Source organism: Peromyscus maniculatus, chromosome 7 (assembly GCF_049852395.1).
Source record: "Peromyscus maniculatus bairdii isolate BWxNUB_F1_BW_parent chromosome 7, HU_Pman_BW_mat_3.1, whole genome shotgun sequence".
Classification (NCBI taxonomy): Eukaryota; Metazoa; Chordata; class Mammalia; order Rodentia; family Cricetidae; genus Peromyscus; species Peromyscus maniculatus.
The window spans coordinates 61,527,651-61,544,873 of NC_134858.1; the positions used below are offsets into that span (position 1 = coordinate 61,527,651).

At 41.0% G+C, this 17,223-nt stretch overlaps 2 protein-coding genes across 3 annotated transcripts in view; one reads left to right on the plus strand and one right to left on the minus strand.

The window, feature by feature from the left end:
* Positions 1-17,223, plus strand: part of Lctl (lactase like) — a 59,504-nt gene that overhangs the window by 28,547 nt on the left and 13,734 nt on the right. Inside the window, exon 10 of the transcript XR_013052787.1 lies at positions 12,809-12,866. The gene's annotated coding sequence lies outside the window, so the exon portion shown is untranslated. The remainder of the gene's footprint in view (positions 1-12,808; positions 12,867-17,223) is intronic.
* The window catches only part of Zwilch (zwilch kinetochore protein), a 34,249-nt gene that overhangs the window by 3,714 nt on the left and 13,312 nt on the right, over positions 1-17,223 (minus strand). For both annotated transcript variants that reach the window (XR_006074172.2, XM_006971433.4), the window contains exons 8-16: positions 16,517-16,588; positions 13,868-13,961; positions 13,143-13,198; positions 12,198-12,297; positions 11,173-11,252; positions 8,436-8,592; positions 7,755-7,783; positions 5,759-5,895; positions 2,115-2,210 (exon numbers count right to left, since the gene is read on the minus strand). Coding sequence is in view for 1 of the 2 variants with exons in the window: in XM_006971433.4 (XP_006971495.3) it covers positions 2,115-2,210; positions 5,759-5,895; positions 7,755-7,783; positions 8,436-8,592; positions 11,173-11,252; positions 12,198-12,297; positions 13,143-13,198; positions 13,868-13,961; positions 16,517-16,588 (821 nt within the window). In the remaining variant the exon portion in view is untranslated. The remainder of the gene's footprint in view (positions 1-2,114; positions 2,211-5,758; positions 5,896-7,754; positions 7,784-8,435; positions 8,593-11,172; positions 11,253-12,197; positions 12,298-13,142; positions 13,199-13,867; positions 13,962-16,516; positions 16,589-17,223) is intronic.

Sequence of the window (17,223 nt, forward strand, 5' to 3'; positions counted from 1 at the left end):
TTGGTAACTATTTAAAAGACAAAGTGAGGAAAAAGAGTCAACCGAGGGTGGTTTAGGCATTAGGTGATTAATGATGTCCATTTGAAAGATAAAACACAAGAGGAGAAAAAAGTATTACAAAAGAAGGTAGAATTTTTAAAATTTTAATGAATGAATTAAATTTTAAAAAGATTATCATGGTAGGAGAGATGGTTCAGCAGTTACAGGTCTGGTAACTTGAGTTTCATGATGGACGGGGAGAACTGACTCTTGTGAGTTGTCCTCTGATTTCCACGTGTCCCATAGCTTACAGGACCCGACCCAACACACACACACACACACACACACACACACACACACACACACACACACACACACACGTAAATAATAAATAAATGTAATGAAAATTAACATTCATTTGAGGCCATTTAGATGGCTCAGTGAGTAGAGGGGCTTGCTGCCAGGTGATGGAAGGCTGGCGACCTAAGTCTGATCCCCAGAGCCATAGGAAAGGTCAAAGGAGAATGGACCCTACAAAGCTGCCCTCTGACACACGCCACAGCCTGCACGCTCCCACATGTAGCATACATGAACACATATAATAATAATACATATTTTAGCTGGGTGGTAATGACACACATCTTTAATCCCAGCACTTGGGAGGCAGAGGCAGGTGGATCTCTGTGAGTTCGAGGTCAGCCTGGTCTACCAAGCGAGTTCCACGACAGCCAGGGCTACAGAGAGAAACTCTGTCCTCAAAAAACCAAATAGATAAATAAATAAATAAATAAATAAGTATTTTTTAAACTTTTAAAGATTTAGTGTGTGAGTGCAGACAGGCATGTTCCACAGCACATGTGAAGGTCAGAGGACCACTTTTACAGAGTCAGTTTTCTGTTTCTGAGACAGAGTTCTCATTATTTCTGCTGTACACTAATGAGTATTGGGGTTCTCAGTGGTTTTTCCTGTCTCTCTCTGCCATCTAATGCAATGCTTACGTGATGCAAGCCACTACAATGCCCCACCTGCCCCCAAGTCAAGGTTTCTCTCTGTAGGTCTGCCTGTCCTGGATCTCACTTTGTAGACCAAGCTGGCCTTGAACTCACAGAGATCCACCTGCCTCTGCCTCCCAAGTGCTGGGATTAAAGGCGTGCACCACCATGCCTGGCCATTACAATGGCTTTTACATGAGTTCCAAAGAGCAAAAAACTCAGGTTATCAAGAGCTGTGCAGTGAGTGATTTTCTTACCAGCTGAGTCATCTCCCAAACCCATCCCTTTTTAAACATTTATTTATTTATTATTTATTTAGTTAGTGTAAGTGTGAGTGTCCATGTATGGGTGTGTGTATGCCATAGTATGCATGCAGAGTATACATGTGGATGTCAAAGGACAACTTGTGGAAGTCATTTAACCATGTGAGCTCCAAGGTTGAACTCAGGTCACAAGGCTTGGGAACTTCCACCAAGTGCGTTACCTTGCCCACCCTTTTTGAGGCACTGTCTCAATTTGTAGTTCTGTCTGGTGTGGACCTTGCTATGTAGACCAGGCTGGCCTTGGAACTCATGAGGCACCTGCTAGAATTAAAGGCCAAAACATTCTTTCAATAACATGTCCATTTAATTTGGCAAATTAAGAGGCCATTAGTAACTGGACATAGTGGTGCATGGCTGTAATTCCAATACTTTGGAAGTTGAAAGAGGTCAACGAAGTTTAAAGCCAGCCTAGGCAACATAGTAAGACCCCATCTCAAAATCAACTAATCACTGAGCATGACAGTTCATATTTTTAGTATGACAGAAGCTTCAAGAAGCTGCTATGAGGAAGGAAAAGACAGGGAGATGAGCACTTCCAGCATGTCAGAGTGAACAGCCACAATTCTCTCAATCCCACAGCTACATCCTTGGCCTGCTGTCCCTGTTTATCCCCAGCTTTTCCCCTTCCTCTATTATTTCTCCCGTGATTTGGTGACAGAGCAAAGACTAGAGGCTCAGAAGTCTTAAGTGACACGAAGTCTGGGAGAAGAAATAGGGAAAGACTAAAGTCCAGAGGTTAAGCCATGCTGGGTCACAAAATCCCATGGAAACTGGGTACCAAACTGCCCATGAAGTACGATGTCATTATGAAGTTTCTCACCTTTGATACAGATTCTTTACAGCAGCTGGTCTGACTGGCAACTGAAAAACATGTTGCTCATCCAGAGGATTTTGTTTGTAGTATTTTATGCAGGATCTAGAAAGATAAAGCAATCTCTTTAAGGAATAAGAGCAATCAGAAAAATAAAGAAAGGCTTTATAGTCTAGAATAACATTTTACTGAGTATCACTAACCAGAAATCAACAGAAGGAATGAATTCAGAGCCATAATAGTAACAAACAACCCCCACCCCCACTGCTTATAAAAGTTAGATTATGTTTTATGTTCAAGAAAATCTCATTCACTTAAAAAAATTATAGTAGACAGATTTCTTATACAAAAACAACTGGGCTAAGAATGTAGCTAAGTGGTAGAGAGATTGCCTTTCACAGGTAAGGTCCTAGGTTCAGTTCCCAACTGAGCACAAATACAGACTTAAATAGGAAGAAGGAAGTATCTGAAAGAAAAATTAGTACAGGAGAGACAAATATAGACTCCATTGCGTTCAGAATCCTGGGAGTTTAAACCATTAAATTTATTTATAGTGTGTGTATGTGTGTATGCTACCGTTTCAAAGTATATCTGTAGAAAGATCAGAGAACAACTCTGAGGTGTTGGTTTTCTCCTTCTACTATGTGGGTCCCAGGGACTGAACCCAGGTCCTCGGACTTGGCACCACCTGCCGAACCAACTCTCCTGGCCAGAATCCAGGGAATTAAAAAACTAATTCATTTATACTGTTGATCTTTTCTTTTTTCATTTATCTCTCCATCTCTTCCTCCCCCGCTTCGCCTCTAGTGTTAGGGAATCAACCCAAGGCCTCATGCATGTTAGGCAAATGCTCTACCACTGTGCTACACCGCCAGTATGTCTATAGTACTAATCTTCAACAATGGAAAAAACCTTTCAGATTGGATAAGCAATAATGATTTCAAACTTTCCTCTCTTATATAATATTAGAGGGGCCAGCCTTAATATTATACATCCCAGGGGCTCAGGAGAGAGAACTATGAATGATGAGGACTATTTTCAGGAAATAGAATCTCAGCACACAGAGCTCTTAGTCCAGTCATTTATTCTTCCAAATCTTCTTCCTCCTGTGCCCTGGGAGTCCCAGTATATATACACTTACAAGCAGTAATCCCTTGGCAGTGCAAAGCCAGGCTTCCAGGTCAAACAGAAGGGTGGTAAGACTCACACAGAGGGGCAGTAGTTGTTAATTATCATTTACAACCCAAAAGGGAAGTGACTAAGGGGGAAATGAATTAAGTAAAGGCTAAATTCAGGTAATAGCTAAGAAGAGGGATCTTATGTGCTCAACTATAATCTTAAATGTGATTGGTAGAACATGTTAAGAATCTATAAGCTGCTAGATCAATGGGAGAAAATAAAACTGCCTTCTTTTTTCCCCATATCTCCTATCTGTTCAAGCTATCTGACCTTTTTCTTCAGGGTGGGGGAAAGTGTGCTAGGTAGCTAGGCAACCTGTGTATAGCTAGATGCCTCTGGTGATAGTTAAAGGGAGATCTGGAACTAGAGGTAAGATTTGGAAAAGGAGGAAGTTAAGCTTAATTGGCACATCCGCCAGGCCTTCTCAAATGGGTAGTCTGGACGCTTAAGTCTGTTCTTAGAGAGTAGAGAGGTATCTCTGATAAGGTACTTTCCTCCATCTGGGGATGGACCTGGCCGGATGCTGCCAATGATGATAATTACAGGGAGGCTTGAACTGAGGTTCCGGCTGTGTATAGCTGTCAGCACAGAAAGTTATCTAAATATTCCTTTAGTAGAGGGGAAATGGTGCCCAATGATGGAAAAACTACAATAGCACACAAGAAACTCATAGCAGGAAACAGCTGATAATCAAAAGCCAACATCACCAAGGCTCCTTGAGCCTCAGCTTGACCTCTGGAAGGCCCTTGGCTTCTTCCAGATATTAGCCTTGTCATAATCAGTTGAAATCCTACTTTGTATATTTTTTTGGCTTGTAGCATTCCTCTTTACACCTTCATAACTGATGCAAATTCTAAATTTGGATAATGTGATTTGGAGAGATGGCTTACCAGTTAAAAGGGTTTGCCATGGAATATGAGGCCCAGAGTTCAGATCCCAGAACCCATGTAACAAGCTGGACATTCCATACATGTCTGCAATGCCAACTCAGCTGGGAGGCACAGGGAGGAGGATTGTTGGGGCTTGCTGGCTTCCGGCCTATGTGAGAAAATGCAAGCCTCAGGTTGTGGGGAGACTTTGCTTCAGAAAGAAGAAGTGGGTGGTGGGGGGCAGTGAGATGATTCCATTGGTAAAGGTGTTTGCTGCAAATCTGACAACCTGAGCTCACACTGCAGGACTCACATGGTCAGACAGATTGTCCTTATAACTGCCACATAAACGCCTTGGCATGCATGTGTATATACACTAAATAAATAAAAAAAAAAAAATTTTTTTTAGACAGGGTCTCACTATGTAGTCCTGCCTAGCCTTGAACTTGCCTATGTAGAACTTAGAACTCAGAGATCAGTTGCCTCTGCCTCCTGAAAGCTAAGATTAAAAGCATGTGTCATCATACCCAGCCAAAAATTTTTTAAAAAATAAGTCAAAAAGGGAATGCATGGAGAATGATAGAGAAGAACACCAGAGGCCCTTTTCTGGCCTCTGTGCCCATGCACAGGAGTGTACATAGCACATACACTCACATGCATATCAATAAATAAATCTTTAAAGATATTGGGAAAAGATAAATGATTCTCCAATTCCCAGTAAGACCTAGCATCTTCACATACAAGGGTTGTTCTAAACTGCCTGTAGTCAAACTGATCAGCTCTAAGTACAGCCATACTATTGACAGGCCTGGGGATCTCCTTCAGCCATCACAGACGGTTGGCTTAGTCTGATCCAAATTTACAGGAGCATAGAACTTGTTTTCTAAAATTAGAATACAACAGTATTTACTAAGTATCAGATGGATCAGATACTATATATAGGATACACCATTTAATCCTTCAGCAGTCAAATGAATTAGTATATCCTTTTTACAGAAGAAATACGATTCATTGAGAGGAAACTTCCTAATGAAGCCAGGGGTGAGAAAAAGTCAATTCTGAGTATTTTCAATCCAAAGCCGTTCCTTCATATAATGTTGACCTAAAGCGGCACTATAGTAAAGACAAGGCAAATAGGTTCTAGTCTAACTAGTAATAAAAACTGTGACTATTAAAAAAAGCAAAACAACAAAAAAGACCAAGACTTATTTTATGTATATATGTGTGTGCCTGAGAGTATCTATGTGTACCATACCACATGCAAGCAGGAGCCTAAGGAGAACAGAAGAGGGTGTCAGATCCCGCTAGAACTGGAGCTGGAGACGGTTTGTGAGCTTCCATGTGGGTGCTGGGAACAGAACCTGGTTATCTGTGAGAGCAGCCAGTGCTCTTAACTCTTAACTGCACTTGTTAGAAGACGGCATTAGGAGAGGATAGATTTTAAGTAAGCAAACAACAGAGCAATACTCACTGTAAACTGCTGTGGTGGCTCACCTGTAATCCCAGCACTTGGGAAACTGAGGCAAGGAGAATTACATTGAGATTGAGGCCATCCTGGGCTACAAATGAGACAATGCCTCAAAGCAAAAAGAAAAAAACACTTACTGTGTTAAAGCAAAGAGAAGTTCATGCTGAGGTTTAATGAAAAGCATACAGATGGCTAGTATTTCTAGAATATGGTGGAGTTTCTGAACACGATAAACCTGTTCCTGTGTAGCTACTGACGGAGAAATGAAGTATTCCTGGAAAGAAAGAAGTATAAAGAGAGTAAGAGGCAAAGTCTAAGCAGAAGCTCTGGGAAGAAATGGCCATTCCCTCTACCTCTAAATCTGGATGCTTGATACCAGGGTTGGGAGGAGAGGCAACGACACAGAATTCACCATTTTTCATGACTACCCTTTAAACTTAGGTCTTCACACTGGGTGGTGGTGGCTCATGCTTTTAATCCTAGTACTTAGGAAGCCGAGGCAGGTGGATCTCTGAGTTCCAGGCCAGCCTCATCTACAATGCGAGCTCCAGGATATCCAGAGCTGTTACACAGAGAAACCCTGTCTTGAAAAACCAAAACCAAACAAATGAACTCAGGTGTTTACTAAGAAGGACATAGGCAAACAATGGTACACAGTCTCCCATAGCCGCTAATCCCAGGGCTGCGTCACTAAGGGGACACATTACTGGGGGGAGGGGGGGGGGCATGAAGTACTAATAAGACAGACCACTCTTCAATCTCTCCATACCTGGTGAACCGAAGTTTGAGAAACTAACCAAGTGACAACCCCCTCTAGGACATATTACTAGTACACCGGCACAGCTTTTGCAGAAGAAATTTGGCAAGCTAAGCCAGAACCATAAAATGTCCATCTTTGCAGTCCTATTTCTGAGACCCAAACTAATAATCCATAGTGGAAATGATAAGCAGACTTTGACAATACCCTTCAAGACTAGTCTCCTGAATTGTACACTCTGTATAATTCCTTCCCCTTGACAAAGCCTAGAACTTGCAAACCTGATGTGGTTTTAATGCAATAACTAGGTCACTAATAGACTATTTGTTAATCAAAGGGAGATTATCACCAGGTCCTTATAAAATCTGCCCAGACTAGCTATTTAGAAGACTGAGAGGCACAGGAGATGCTCTTCCACTCACTCTCACTCTGAAAGAATAAACTGTCATGCTTCGGGGAAGGCTGCATGATTAATGCTGACAGCAACCTATAAGACCTGAAACTGGTCCTTAGCCAATACACTAACGAATGCCATACCTTTTTTTTTTGTTGTTGTTTTTTTGTTTCTTGAGACAGGACTTCACTGTATAGCACTGGCTGTCCTGGAACTCTCTCTGTAGACAGGCTGGCCTCAAACTCAAATTCACCTGCCTCTGCTTCCAGAGTGCTGAGATTAAAGGTGTGTGCCCAGCTGGAATGTCCTAACTTCTTTAGCAAATAATCCTTAAAATGTAAAACAAGCCTGGCGGTGGTGGCCCACACCTTTAATCCCAGCACTCGCGAGGCAGAGCCAGGCAGATCTCTGTGAGTTCGAGGCCAGCCTGGTCTACAAAGTGAGTTCCAGGATAGGCACCAAAACTACACAGAGAAACCCTGCCTCGAAAACCCCACCCCCAAAAAAATGTAAAACAAATGAGTCAAAAGGACATAAATACGGGCTGGAGAGATGGCTCAGAGGTTAAGAGCACTGGCTGCTTTTCTAGAAGTCCTGAGTTCAATTCCCAGCAACCACATGAAGACTCACAACCATCTATAATGGGATATGGTGCCCTCTTCTGGTGTGTGTATACATAATAAATAAAATTTAAAAAAAAAAAAAAAAAAGGACATAAATACTCCTTCATAGGTATACTGGCTTCCCTAACCATCAGAACCTTGGCTTCAACAAAAGAAAACTACATGTCAGTTGCATAAATACAAGGAGAAAAGGAATTTCTCCTTGTAACAGAATGAGCTACTTTGAACTGTACTTTAGGAACTAGTAATAACTGACATCAGTTGGCTTCCTGATCTTCCTAGGACCTAGGACAGAGGCTGGCACACTCCCGACACTTAACACTGTGTGCAGAATGACAACATAAGAGAAAGAAACTTACCAAATGATTCAAAGACGCAAGTTCCTGACCTATCAAGAAAAACATATAAATAAGCTTTAGGTATTTTCCAATAAAATTTTAAAAATTAAAAAAAAAAGGAACCTAAGAAAAAGTTTCACAGTTCATATATTAAAGAGGTGATTAAATTAAATAGTTCCTCAATTACATCATAAATACATACTAATACTTATTCTAAAACTGATCATAGCTTGCCCCTAATAAATAAAGTATCAAGTGTTAAGTAGTGAAAAAATCTTTGAACTAGGGACAATAAGATGGCTCCAGAGGTAAAGGTACCTGCCACCAAATGTTCCCATCTGATCCCGGGATCTACATGGTGGAAGGGAGAACTCATACCGCCACAAGTACACATTAAAAAACAAAACACAAGAACTGAATGGTATTGTAAAATAAAAAATATATCACACACACACACACAAAAAAAAACAAACAAAAAAAAAAAACACAGACAAACAAAAACCACACACCTAAAAGCAAAAAGTGAACACTATAGCTCTCTTTAACCTATTATATTTATCATGTGGGAAATAGGCTCAGAAGACAAATGCTTGTCTCACAGCCAACAGGGCAAAGCCAGACCTACAATGACTAGGAAGGTACAAATCTGAGAGTTTTTATGGGTGGCAATTGACAGGTTTTCAAGTTGGAAAAAGGACTCACTGACGAAAAAGCTGATATAATCTTTCTTTAGTTTGTCCAAACCAATTTCCAAAAGCATCTGAAGTGGAGTAGTTCCAGAGAGAGGGACACTGTCCATGGCTCCATGGTAGGACTGATGAATGAGCTTACTTAGTAAACTGTTACTCCCACTGTGCAACTAGAAATAGAAAAAAGTTGATCAGTTCTTAAATCTAAGTGTAAATAAATGAAACAAGCAAAAGAAGACTAGGAGCTCAAAATTATAATTTTACATTTTTAGCCTCCTAACACTATAAATTGTTTTACTAAAAGCCCTCAAGTTAATCTGAGTTTCTTTCTTTCTTTTTCTTTTTTTTTTTTTTTTTTTTAATGGTTTTTCAAGACAGGGTTTCTCTGTGTAGCTTTTAGAGCCTATCCTGGAACTCACTCTGTAGACCAGGCTGGCCTTGAACTCACAGAGATCCGCCTGCCTCTGCCTCCCGAGTGCTGGAATTAAAGGCACTGACCTGAGTTTCTAAGACGCCATTCCTGGTGGAGATGTGGCTTTAGGGTGCTTGCCTAGTATGCCCAAAGCTCTGGGTTCCATCCTCAGCACCTTATGAACAGGAAGGGGCGGCACTCGGAGGGTAGAGGCAGGTGTACCAGAAGTTCAAGGTCATCATCCTCAGCTACTAGTCAGGTTGATACTCTAACTTTGTCAAAACCAAGAAGAAAAAGAAGGGGGCTGGAGAGATGGTTCAGAGGTAAAGAGCACCGACTGCTCTTCCAGAGGTCCTGAGTTCAATTCCCAGCAACCACATGGTGGCTCACAACTATCTATACTGAGATCTGGTGCCCTCTTCTGGCCTGCAGGCACACATGCAGACAGAACATTGTATACATAATAAATAAATAAATCTTTAAAACAAACAAACAAAAAAAAAAAAAAAAAGAAGAAAAAGAAAAGCTATTCCTACTTCCCTTGTGTGCTGAAAATCCAAAGCAGCTAAGGAAGGCCTAAAATGATAAGCTTAATTATCCAGAAGTCAGAGTTGGTCCTTGAAGCTTACAAGTGATTTCAGAACTAAACTTCTATACTTCACTCAATGCAAGTAGACTCTTGAAGGAACATGAATTCTGCTCTTCACAGTCTACACATGACAAGTTACTTTTCAACTGTGACACCCAACATGATAATTTATAATTAATTGACATCCAACTGATAATTTACAAATTATAAAGAGCTATCAACTCAGACTTAACTTAGGCACCAAATGTTAAACAAGTTTTAGAACGTCACCTTGCTCCTACTGTTTGGTCTCTGCGTCAGCTTTCCTCTTCTCGTTCGATCTCTTTACATTCTAGTTTCCTTTGGTTTGCACCCACTGCACGCAGCAGGCTCATGCTTCTCAACACCACAAACACAGAAACTCGTTTCAACAGGTCACGTGTAAACACCCACAGCGGCTACTGCCCGCCTGCGAGCTCTTGTGCTTGTTCTGTGTGTTTGTCTTTACAACACGCAAAGCAGGTGACTGTTCTAGTGCTGGGGATCAAACTTAAGGGCCTCACACAGAATTTTTATTCTCACTTTTATCATGATGAACTGGTAGCTACATTATTTAAAATGGTTCCCAGTAAGCTATTTCTCACCCTTTCCTTTGCTTTTTGTTCAGTGTAAAAGTAACACAACCACACTTTAGAAAATTCACACAGTGACAGAAAGTTCAAGTGCAGAGAGCACAGTCATTTGTAAGGCTTCTCCCGCAGGTGGCTGTTACTAAGAATTTAGCCCATCTGGTTTCAGATTTTGTCTTTTTCTTTTGTTTTTTCCAGACAGGGTTTCTCTGTGTAGCTTTGGAGCCTGTCCTGGAACTCACTCGGTAGACCAGGCTGGCCTTGAACTCACAGAGATCCGCCTGCTTCTGCCTCCCGAGTGCTGGGATTAAAGGCGATCGCTGCCACCACCACCACCACCCGGCCTAGATTTTGTCTTTTTCAAAATTTACATTTTATACAGTTAAGTGTATTTTGCATCCTTTGCTGTCAACCCTGTTTTAGCAACTGTTACATATAACATTATGTGGCCACAGTATTGCTACTTAGTAATCTCATCGGCAAGGGAAATGTACATATTTACTGTTTTGGGCAGCTAGAAACAAAACTATTTAAGTATTCTGATGGACAAAAATCTACTTTTTTGTTTTGTTTTTGAGACAGGGTCTCATGACAGCCCAAGCTGACCTCCATGTGTGATCATCCTGCCTCTGCTTCCCAAATGCTGGGATTACAGGAATGTGTTACCACACACAGCCTTGGTATATATTTTTGTGCATGAGTGCAGGGTAGATCTAACACAAGTATTAGTTGTTCAAATGTCCTATTACATTTAGAGAATCTCAAGTCATCATCAAAACCGTTGTGAAAAAGAACATCCTAGTTTGTAAGTCTGTCTCATCAGTGGCTTATGAAAACATTCATTCCCAGAACAGTTAACAGTAATCAGCTGCTTCTATGTGCCAGGCACTAGGTACTGTGTATACATTAGATCAATCCCCCCTACATAACACTATGATGCAGGTAGATCCACCCTCACACTGCAGATGAGGGCAGTGAGGGTCAGAGAAATAAGAGCCCAAGTTCATACAGCTAGAAAGTAGCAGAGTTGGAGTTCAACTCAGACTGATCAGAGTTTAATCAAACATGCTCTTTTTGTTTGGTTTGATTTGGTTTGTATATGGCACCGAGAAAAACATTCTAGTTATACCATTCAACCTACCCAAGGCTGTATATCACCACGCTGCAAACTCTGCAGGATCAACGTGAAACACTTCACCAAGTCTTGATATGAAACCACACCTTGAAAATCAAGTCACACAGAAATCATTTCCACATCTCTACTGATCATAAGTGTCATTTTAATGACACATATAACACAAGCAAAAATCTGCACTTTAGTAGTGAAAGGGGGAATTTAAAATTGAGAAGGAAAAAAACAAAAAGCTCAGATTGCAAATAACATTTGGTAGGAACATTTTTTTTTTTTTTAAATTTTATTCAGGTATGTTTTGATTCATGTAAACATAGTTAAGTTTTACATTTTGTTTTATTTTTGGGGAACGGTTTCAAGACAGGGTTTCTTTATGTAACAGCTCTGGTTGTCCTGGAACTCGCTCTGTAGACCAGGCTGGTCTCGAATTCACAGGTCTGCCCACCTCTGCTTCTCAAGTGCTGAGAATAAAGGTGTGCACTACCATTAGCCAGCAAGTTTATATATATATATTTGGTTTTTCGAGACAGGGTTTCTCTGTGTAGCTTTGGAGCCTGTCCTGGAACTCGCTCTGTATCCCAGGCTGGGCCTCAAACTCACAGAGATCTGCTTGCCTCTGCCTCCCAATGCTGGGACTAAAGGTGTGCGCCACCACCACCCAGCAAGTTTTTATATTTTAAAAGGCAAGAGAAGCTGGGTATGGTGACACAAATCTTTTTGTTGTTGTTGTTTCTGAGACAGGGTTTCCCTGTGAATGGCTGTCCTGGAACTCACTATGTAGCCCAGTCTGGCCTCAAACTCAGAGATACAACTGTCTCTGCCTCCACAGTGCTGGGCTTCAATCCCAGCACCTACATGGTGGCTCACAACCATCTATAACTAGTTCCAGGGGATCTGAAGCTGCCTTCTGGCCTGTATAAGCAGGCTGATCTCACGTAGTATACACAAAAAACACCAATATACATAAAATTTAAAAAAAAAAAGAACCTTAACCAAACAAATAAAAGCCCACTTAAATTATGATGGATACGTACTGCTGCTCATTTTGCACCAAAGCTGTTCAGCAAAATCAAGATCCTCTCGCACTGTGATAAGCACAGATCTGTCAACTGCAGCTGCATCATGGTTCACTGTCTGAAAAAGAAGCAAACCAGTTTAATTAAAGTGAAGTAGCTGAAGCTTTAAACACTATTTTGAGAGCTGTGAAGACGTGAACACATACAAAGAATGATATGTTATTATCCACACAACTTCCTTTACTAACAAGGAGACACACTGGAATAGACACACTGTAATGGTCCTGAACTGTTTGAAGTCTATAGTCCCGAGCAGACACGCTGGCAGTGCATCCTCATGAAGGAAGGCCAGCACTCAGGAGGCCGAAGCACAAGTGAAAGGAGTTGGAAGCTGGCCTGAGGTACACAGCAAAACCCCAGCTCAAAACAAAAACCAAAACGCCAAACAACAGCCAAACTCTACTGCTTAGAAGCAAGCTCTCGGTTTTCTTTCCACATGGAAACATTTATTATCTTGTTTTGTCTCCATTTCCTTTTCAGAATAATGACAGCGTTTTATGTTGTATTCATATACTATAGCAATACTCTCTACAGTGTGTTGTTAACATAACTGTTTCTACTCTCTGCAGCTGAATAACAAAAACAAATACAGAATGGAAGGAGATCTGAGAGGCTACAAAACAAAAGGTAAAATTTCAAAAGCAGGGTAAGTTTCTTTTTTTTTTTTAAACAATTTTTAATGATTTATTTAATTCTTACTTTATGTTCATTGGTATTTTGCCTGTATGTAAGTCTGTGTGAGGGTGTCAGATCCCCTAGAACTGGAGTTATAGGTAGTTGTGAGCTGCTGTGTGGGTGCTGGTAATTGAACTTGGGTCTTCTAGAAGAGCACCCAGTGCTCTTAACCACTGAGACCTCTCGCCAGCCCACAGGTTAAGTTTCTAACTGATAGTAACTGCTTACCTCTTTTTGTGTGTCTTTTTTTGTAGAATCATCAAATTCATCTAGTTTATTTAAGTCTAGAAAGTAGAAAAAGCTCATTAATTTTATTTTATTTTTCTGCTCTCCATATTATTTCCATCCAAATCCTGTTTTCAAGTAGCAAATGGGAATAGCAGGACTTTAGTAAACTACCACTATGGTAACTATCCTTCAAGCAGGAAATGATAGGCACGTGGAAGACCCTCAGACACTGTTTGATCACTCTTCTCCTACAATCTCAAACCCACTTATGCTACGTGAATTCCCATGTAAACGGTCTCTGTCTTTGCAGTCCTGAAGGCTGATCAGACCCAGGTGCAGTTGGCAAGTGCTCTACTATGAGCTACACGCCCAGCCCTTTAGACTCCTGTGTTTATTTTGTGACGAGTCTCACTGAGTTGTCTACTTGGCACTGAACTCCCTCTGTAGCTCTGGCTAACAATTCTGCCTCAGCCTCTCAACTAGCTAGGATTACAAGCCTGTGCTTCCAGGCTTGGCCAAACTAAATTTTATAATTTTAATAATAACATCTGTCTTTGATACTTCAGAACCAAAGCTGTCCCCTCCAACTAGATCAGATCAGAGCTTTAATGTATTCTAACTCAAAGCTATATAAAGCCACGAGACAACTGTTATTTAAATACCGTAAGCAAATGTACTCAATTAAAAGCAAGCAACAAACAAGAACAGTTTATGAAAATAAACACCATTCAGAAATTCTTGCACAACTTCAACAGCAGATTTTGTTTCCAGAGGTTCGAGCCATTCAGTTACACCAGTCCTCAAGCCGTCAGCCAAAACCTGTAGAACAATTTAACAGCCAGGAAACACATTAGCGGAAATCATAGCTTAATTACTAGGGATGTATTTAATAGTATCAGTTACGGTAGCAGTTCTTTAAAATAAATGGTTTAGATTCACTTATTTCATTGCATGTATTGAGTTCTTTGCCTACATATATGTCTGTGTACCACATAAGTGCCCGGTGACTGCAAAGTTCAAAAGAGGGCCTTGGATAAGCTGGGAACAGAGTTACAGGTGGTTATGAGGCACCATGTGGCTACTAGGAATCACACCCAGGTCCACTGGAAGAGCAACAAGTGCTCTTAACTGATGAGTCAGTCCTCTCTGCAGCCCTACGGTAATGGTTCTTGACTACTGACCACTCACTAGGCATTTGTCATAGGATTTTGTATGTAGTGTGCTATTTAATCCCAACAAAACTTTGAGATAAATACTACTACTAACCTCATCTTACTGAGGCTGACTAACTGAGAGTCACACAGTTACTACCAATAGTACAGGATGCACATCCAGCAGGCTGACTCTAAGAACGGTATTCTCAATGATAATGCTGTACACACAAGAACAACACGTGACCCCAGGTAAAGAGAGATACTTACAGGTGAAGGAACAACGAAAGCACGGTTTATCCCAACACAGTACAATTACACATGCATGCACACACCAAAATCTAAGCAGAGTCTACAGAAGGAAGAGGGAGGGGGAAGATCATGAGGGATGACTCCAACCAGAGTGAACAAAGAGCAGGAAACAGAAGGAGCAGGCATATTCACCAAAAGCTGAGAAACTTCCCAAGTTTTTTTTTTTTTTGCTTCATATAAGAGATGTTATCTACCATTCACTGACTTTGTAACAATAAAATGACAGGATCAACAGTTAGCAATCCCTTTATTCCCATAGAAAAGAAAAAAACGTTTCCACAGAAAAGAGATCATTTCCTACTTCCAAAGGGTCTATGGAAAAGATGAAGATAATTTTGCCCCCCTAATCTTGAGACAGGGTTTCTCTGTGTAGCTTTGCGCCTTTCCTGGAACTCACTCTGTAGCCCAGGCTGGCCTCGAACTCACAGAGATCCGCCTGCCTCAGTCTCCCGAGTGCTGGGATTAAAGGCATGTGCCACCACCACCCGGCTGAAGATAATTTTTTACGTGTCAAAATAACTTGGTGGAAGTTAGGGATGTTAAACATGTTGCTGTGTGGAGGATGGTCCAAATCACAAAGAACGGGACAGTGGGAAATGCTCCCAGTGTCTCCACTGAAAAACAATGCATGATCTTGAGAGTGTGTCAGATGGAGCTGAAAGGGCTGTAACTGACTGGCACAACAAATAAATATAATTTTAAAAGGAAAAAAAGAGGTGGCAGTCAAAAGGACGAAAAGATGAGAACAAGGGGGAGAGGGCAGATCTGCAGAAGAATAAAAAATCCTATCTGTTTTAAAATAAAAGAGTTGACTTTGAAAAGACTGTACACACACACACACACACACACACACACACACACACACACACACACACGCACATGCACAGGCACACGTACACACACTCCTACACATCTGTGATTCTGTGTGGTGTGTCAGGGGAAAGAATGATTTAAACATAGTTGCCAATTTCACCAGAGATGCAGAAAACATATTCCCACAAAAATTTGTATAAATGTTCATAGCAATATTATTCCTAATAGCCAAAAAATTAAAAGAAATTGAACCGTTTATCAGCTGATGAAAGGGAGAATAAAATGGAGTATAACCATACAATGAGATGCTATTGGACAATCAAAGGGAACAAATACTATAAGTAGATTGGTGGTTGCCAGAGGTGGGCAAGGTTGTGAAGTGAGTGCTAACCTGTACTATGGATACAAGGTTTCATTTAGGAGTGATGAAAATGTTTTAAAAGTAATTGTGAGGAGACAGCTCAGTGGTTAAGAACACTGGCTGCTCTTCCAGAGGACCCAGGTTTAATTCCCAGCACCCACATGGCAGCTCACAACTGTCTGTAACTCTAGTTCCAGGGGATCCAACACCCTCACACAGACATATGTGCAGACAAGATACCATGCACATAAAATAAAAATAAATCTTAAAAAAAATAAATAAAATAGCCGGGCGGTGGTGGCCACACCTTTAATCCCAGCACTTGGGGAAGCAGAGGCAGGTGTATGTCTGTGAGTTCGAGGCCAGCCTCATCTACAGAGCAAGTTCCAGGACAGGCTCCAAAGCTACACAGAGAAAAAACCCAAAATAAATAAATAAACAAACAAAATAAATTAAAAAACAAACAAACAAAAAGCCCCGAAAATCTAATTGTGGTACTGGCTTGTACAATTCTGCCAGTCAAGTAGAAAGGCAAAGAGTGTAGGGAGCTATTAGCTAAGTGGAGTTCCCTTTCATTTGAGGACAACTGCCACATAAGTAACTGTCCAAGTTGTCCAGGGTATAATGAAATGTAACATTTAGAACAGATTTTAAAGAAAATCAAAGTTATAATGTGAAACATTTTCATGACAATTTCATGTGTAATTCAATGACAAAAATTCCAGAAGGATACTCACCAGGAGAAATTTCAGCTCCCTGTGGAGATGATTCAAACAACTTCTGGGCTCTCCTGATTGTACTCGGATGTTCTAAAAAGTATCGAAGACCATCAGTTTTCACTGGCAACCACACCTTCTCTGTCCAGGAGTCACTGTGACTTGCATTTCAATCACACGTTTTATAAAGCACCAATCAATTAAATTAGGCCCATGCCATGCTGAGAACACGGGACCCTGAGATCTTACAGATCCAGCCATCCTGATATACACCCCGAATCAGGCCACTGCCCTCTTCTGTACCAGGAAGATGGAACAACTGCCTCCCTCACATGCTCTTCTGCTTTTCCTCAGGGAATTTCCAAGAGCACCGGTGCGAGACCGGTGTCTCCATATTTAAATGGAGGCCATATTTAAATAACTAGTCAGAACTCATTGATTGTTAGCCTTCTGACACACTGAAAATGAAGTCACAGCAGTCACTGTGTCAGACTCCTAACCAAATCAGCGCACTAGTCTAGCCGGGAGCTGTAGCTTTATAACCTTAAGTGCTAAAAACAAGTAGGTAAATCCCTACTACAGGAGAAGGAAAACACAACTGTAATTACCCACAATCCTTCCCTCCAAGAGAACCACTGTTGTTAATGCTATGTAGGCTTCTTGGGTATACATTTTTTTTTAAACAAAACATACTTGACATCCACAGTTGTACATGTTATTCTATATAC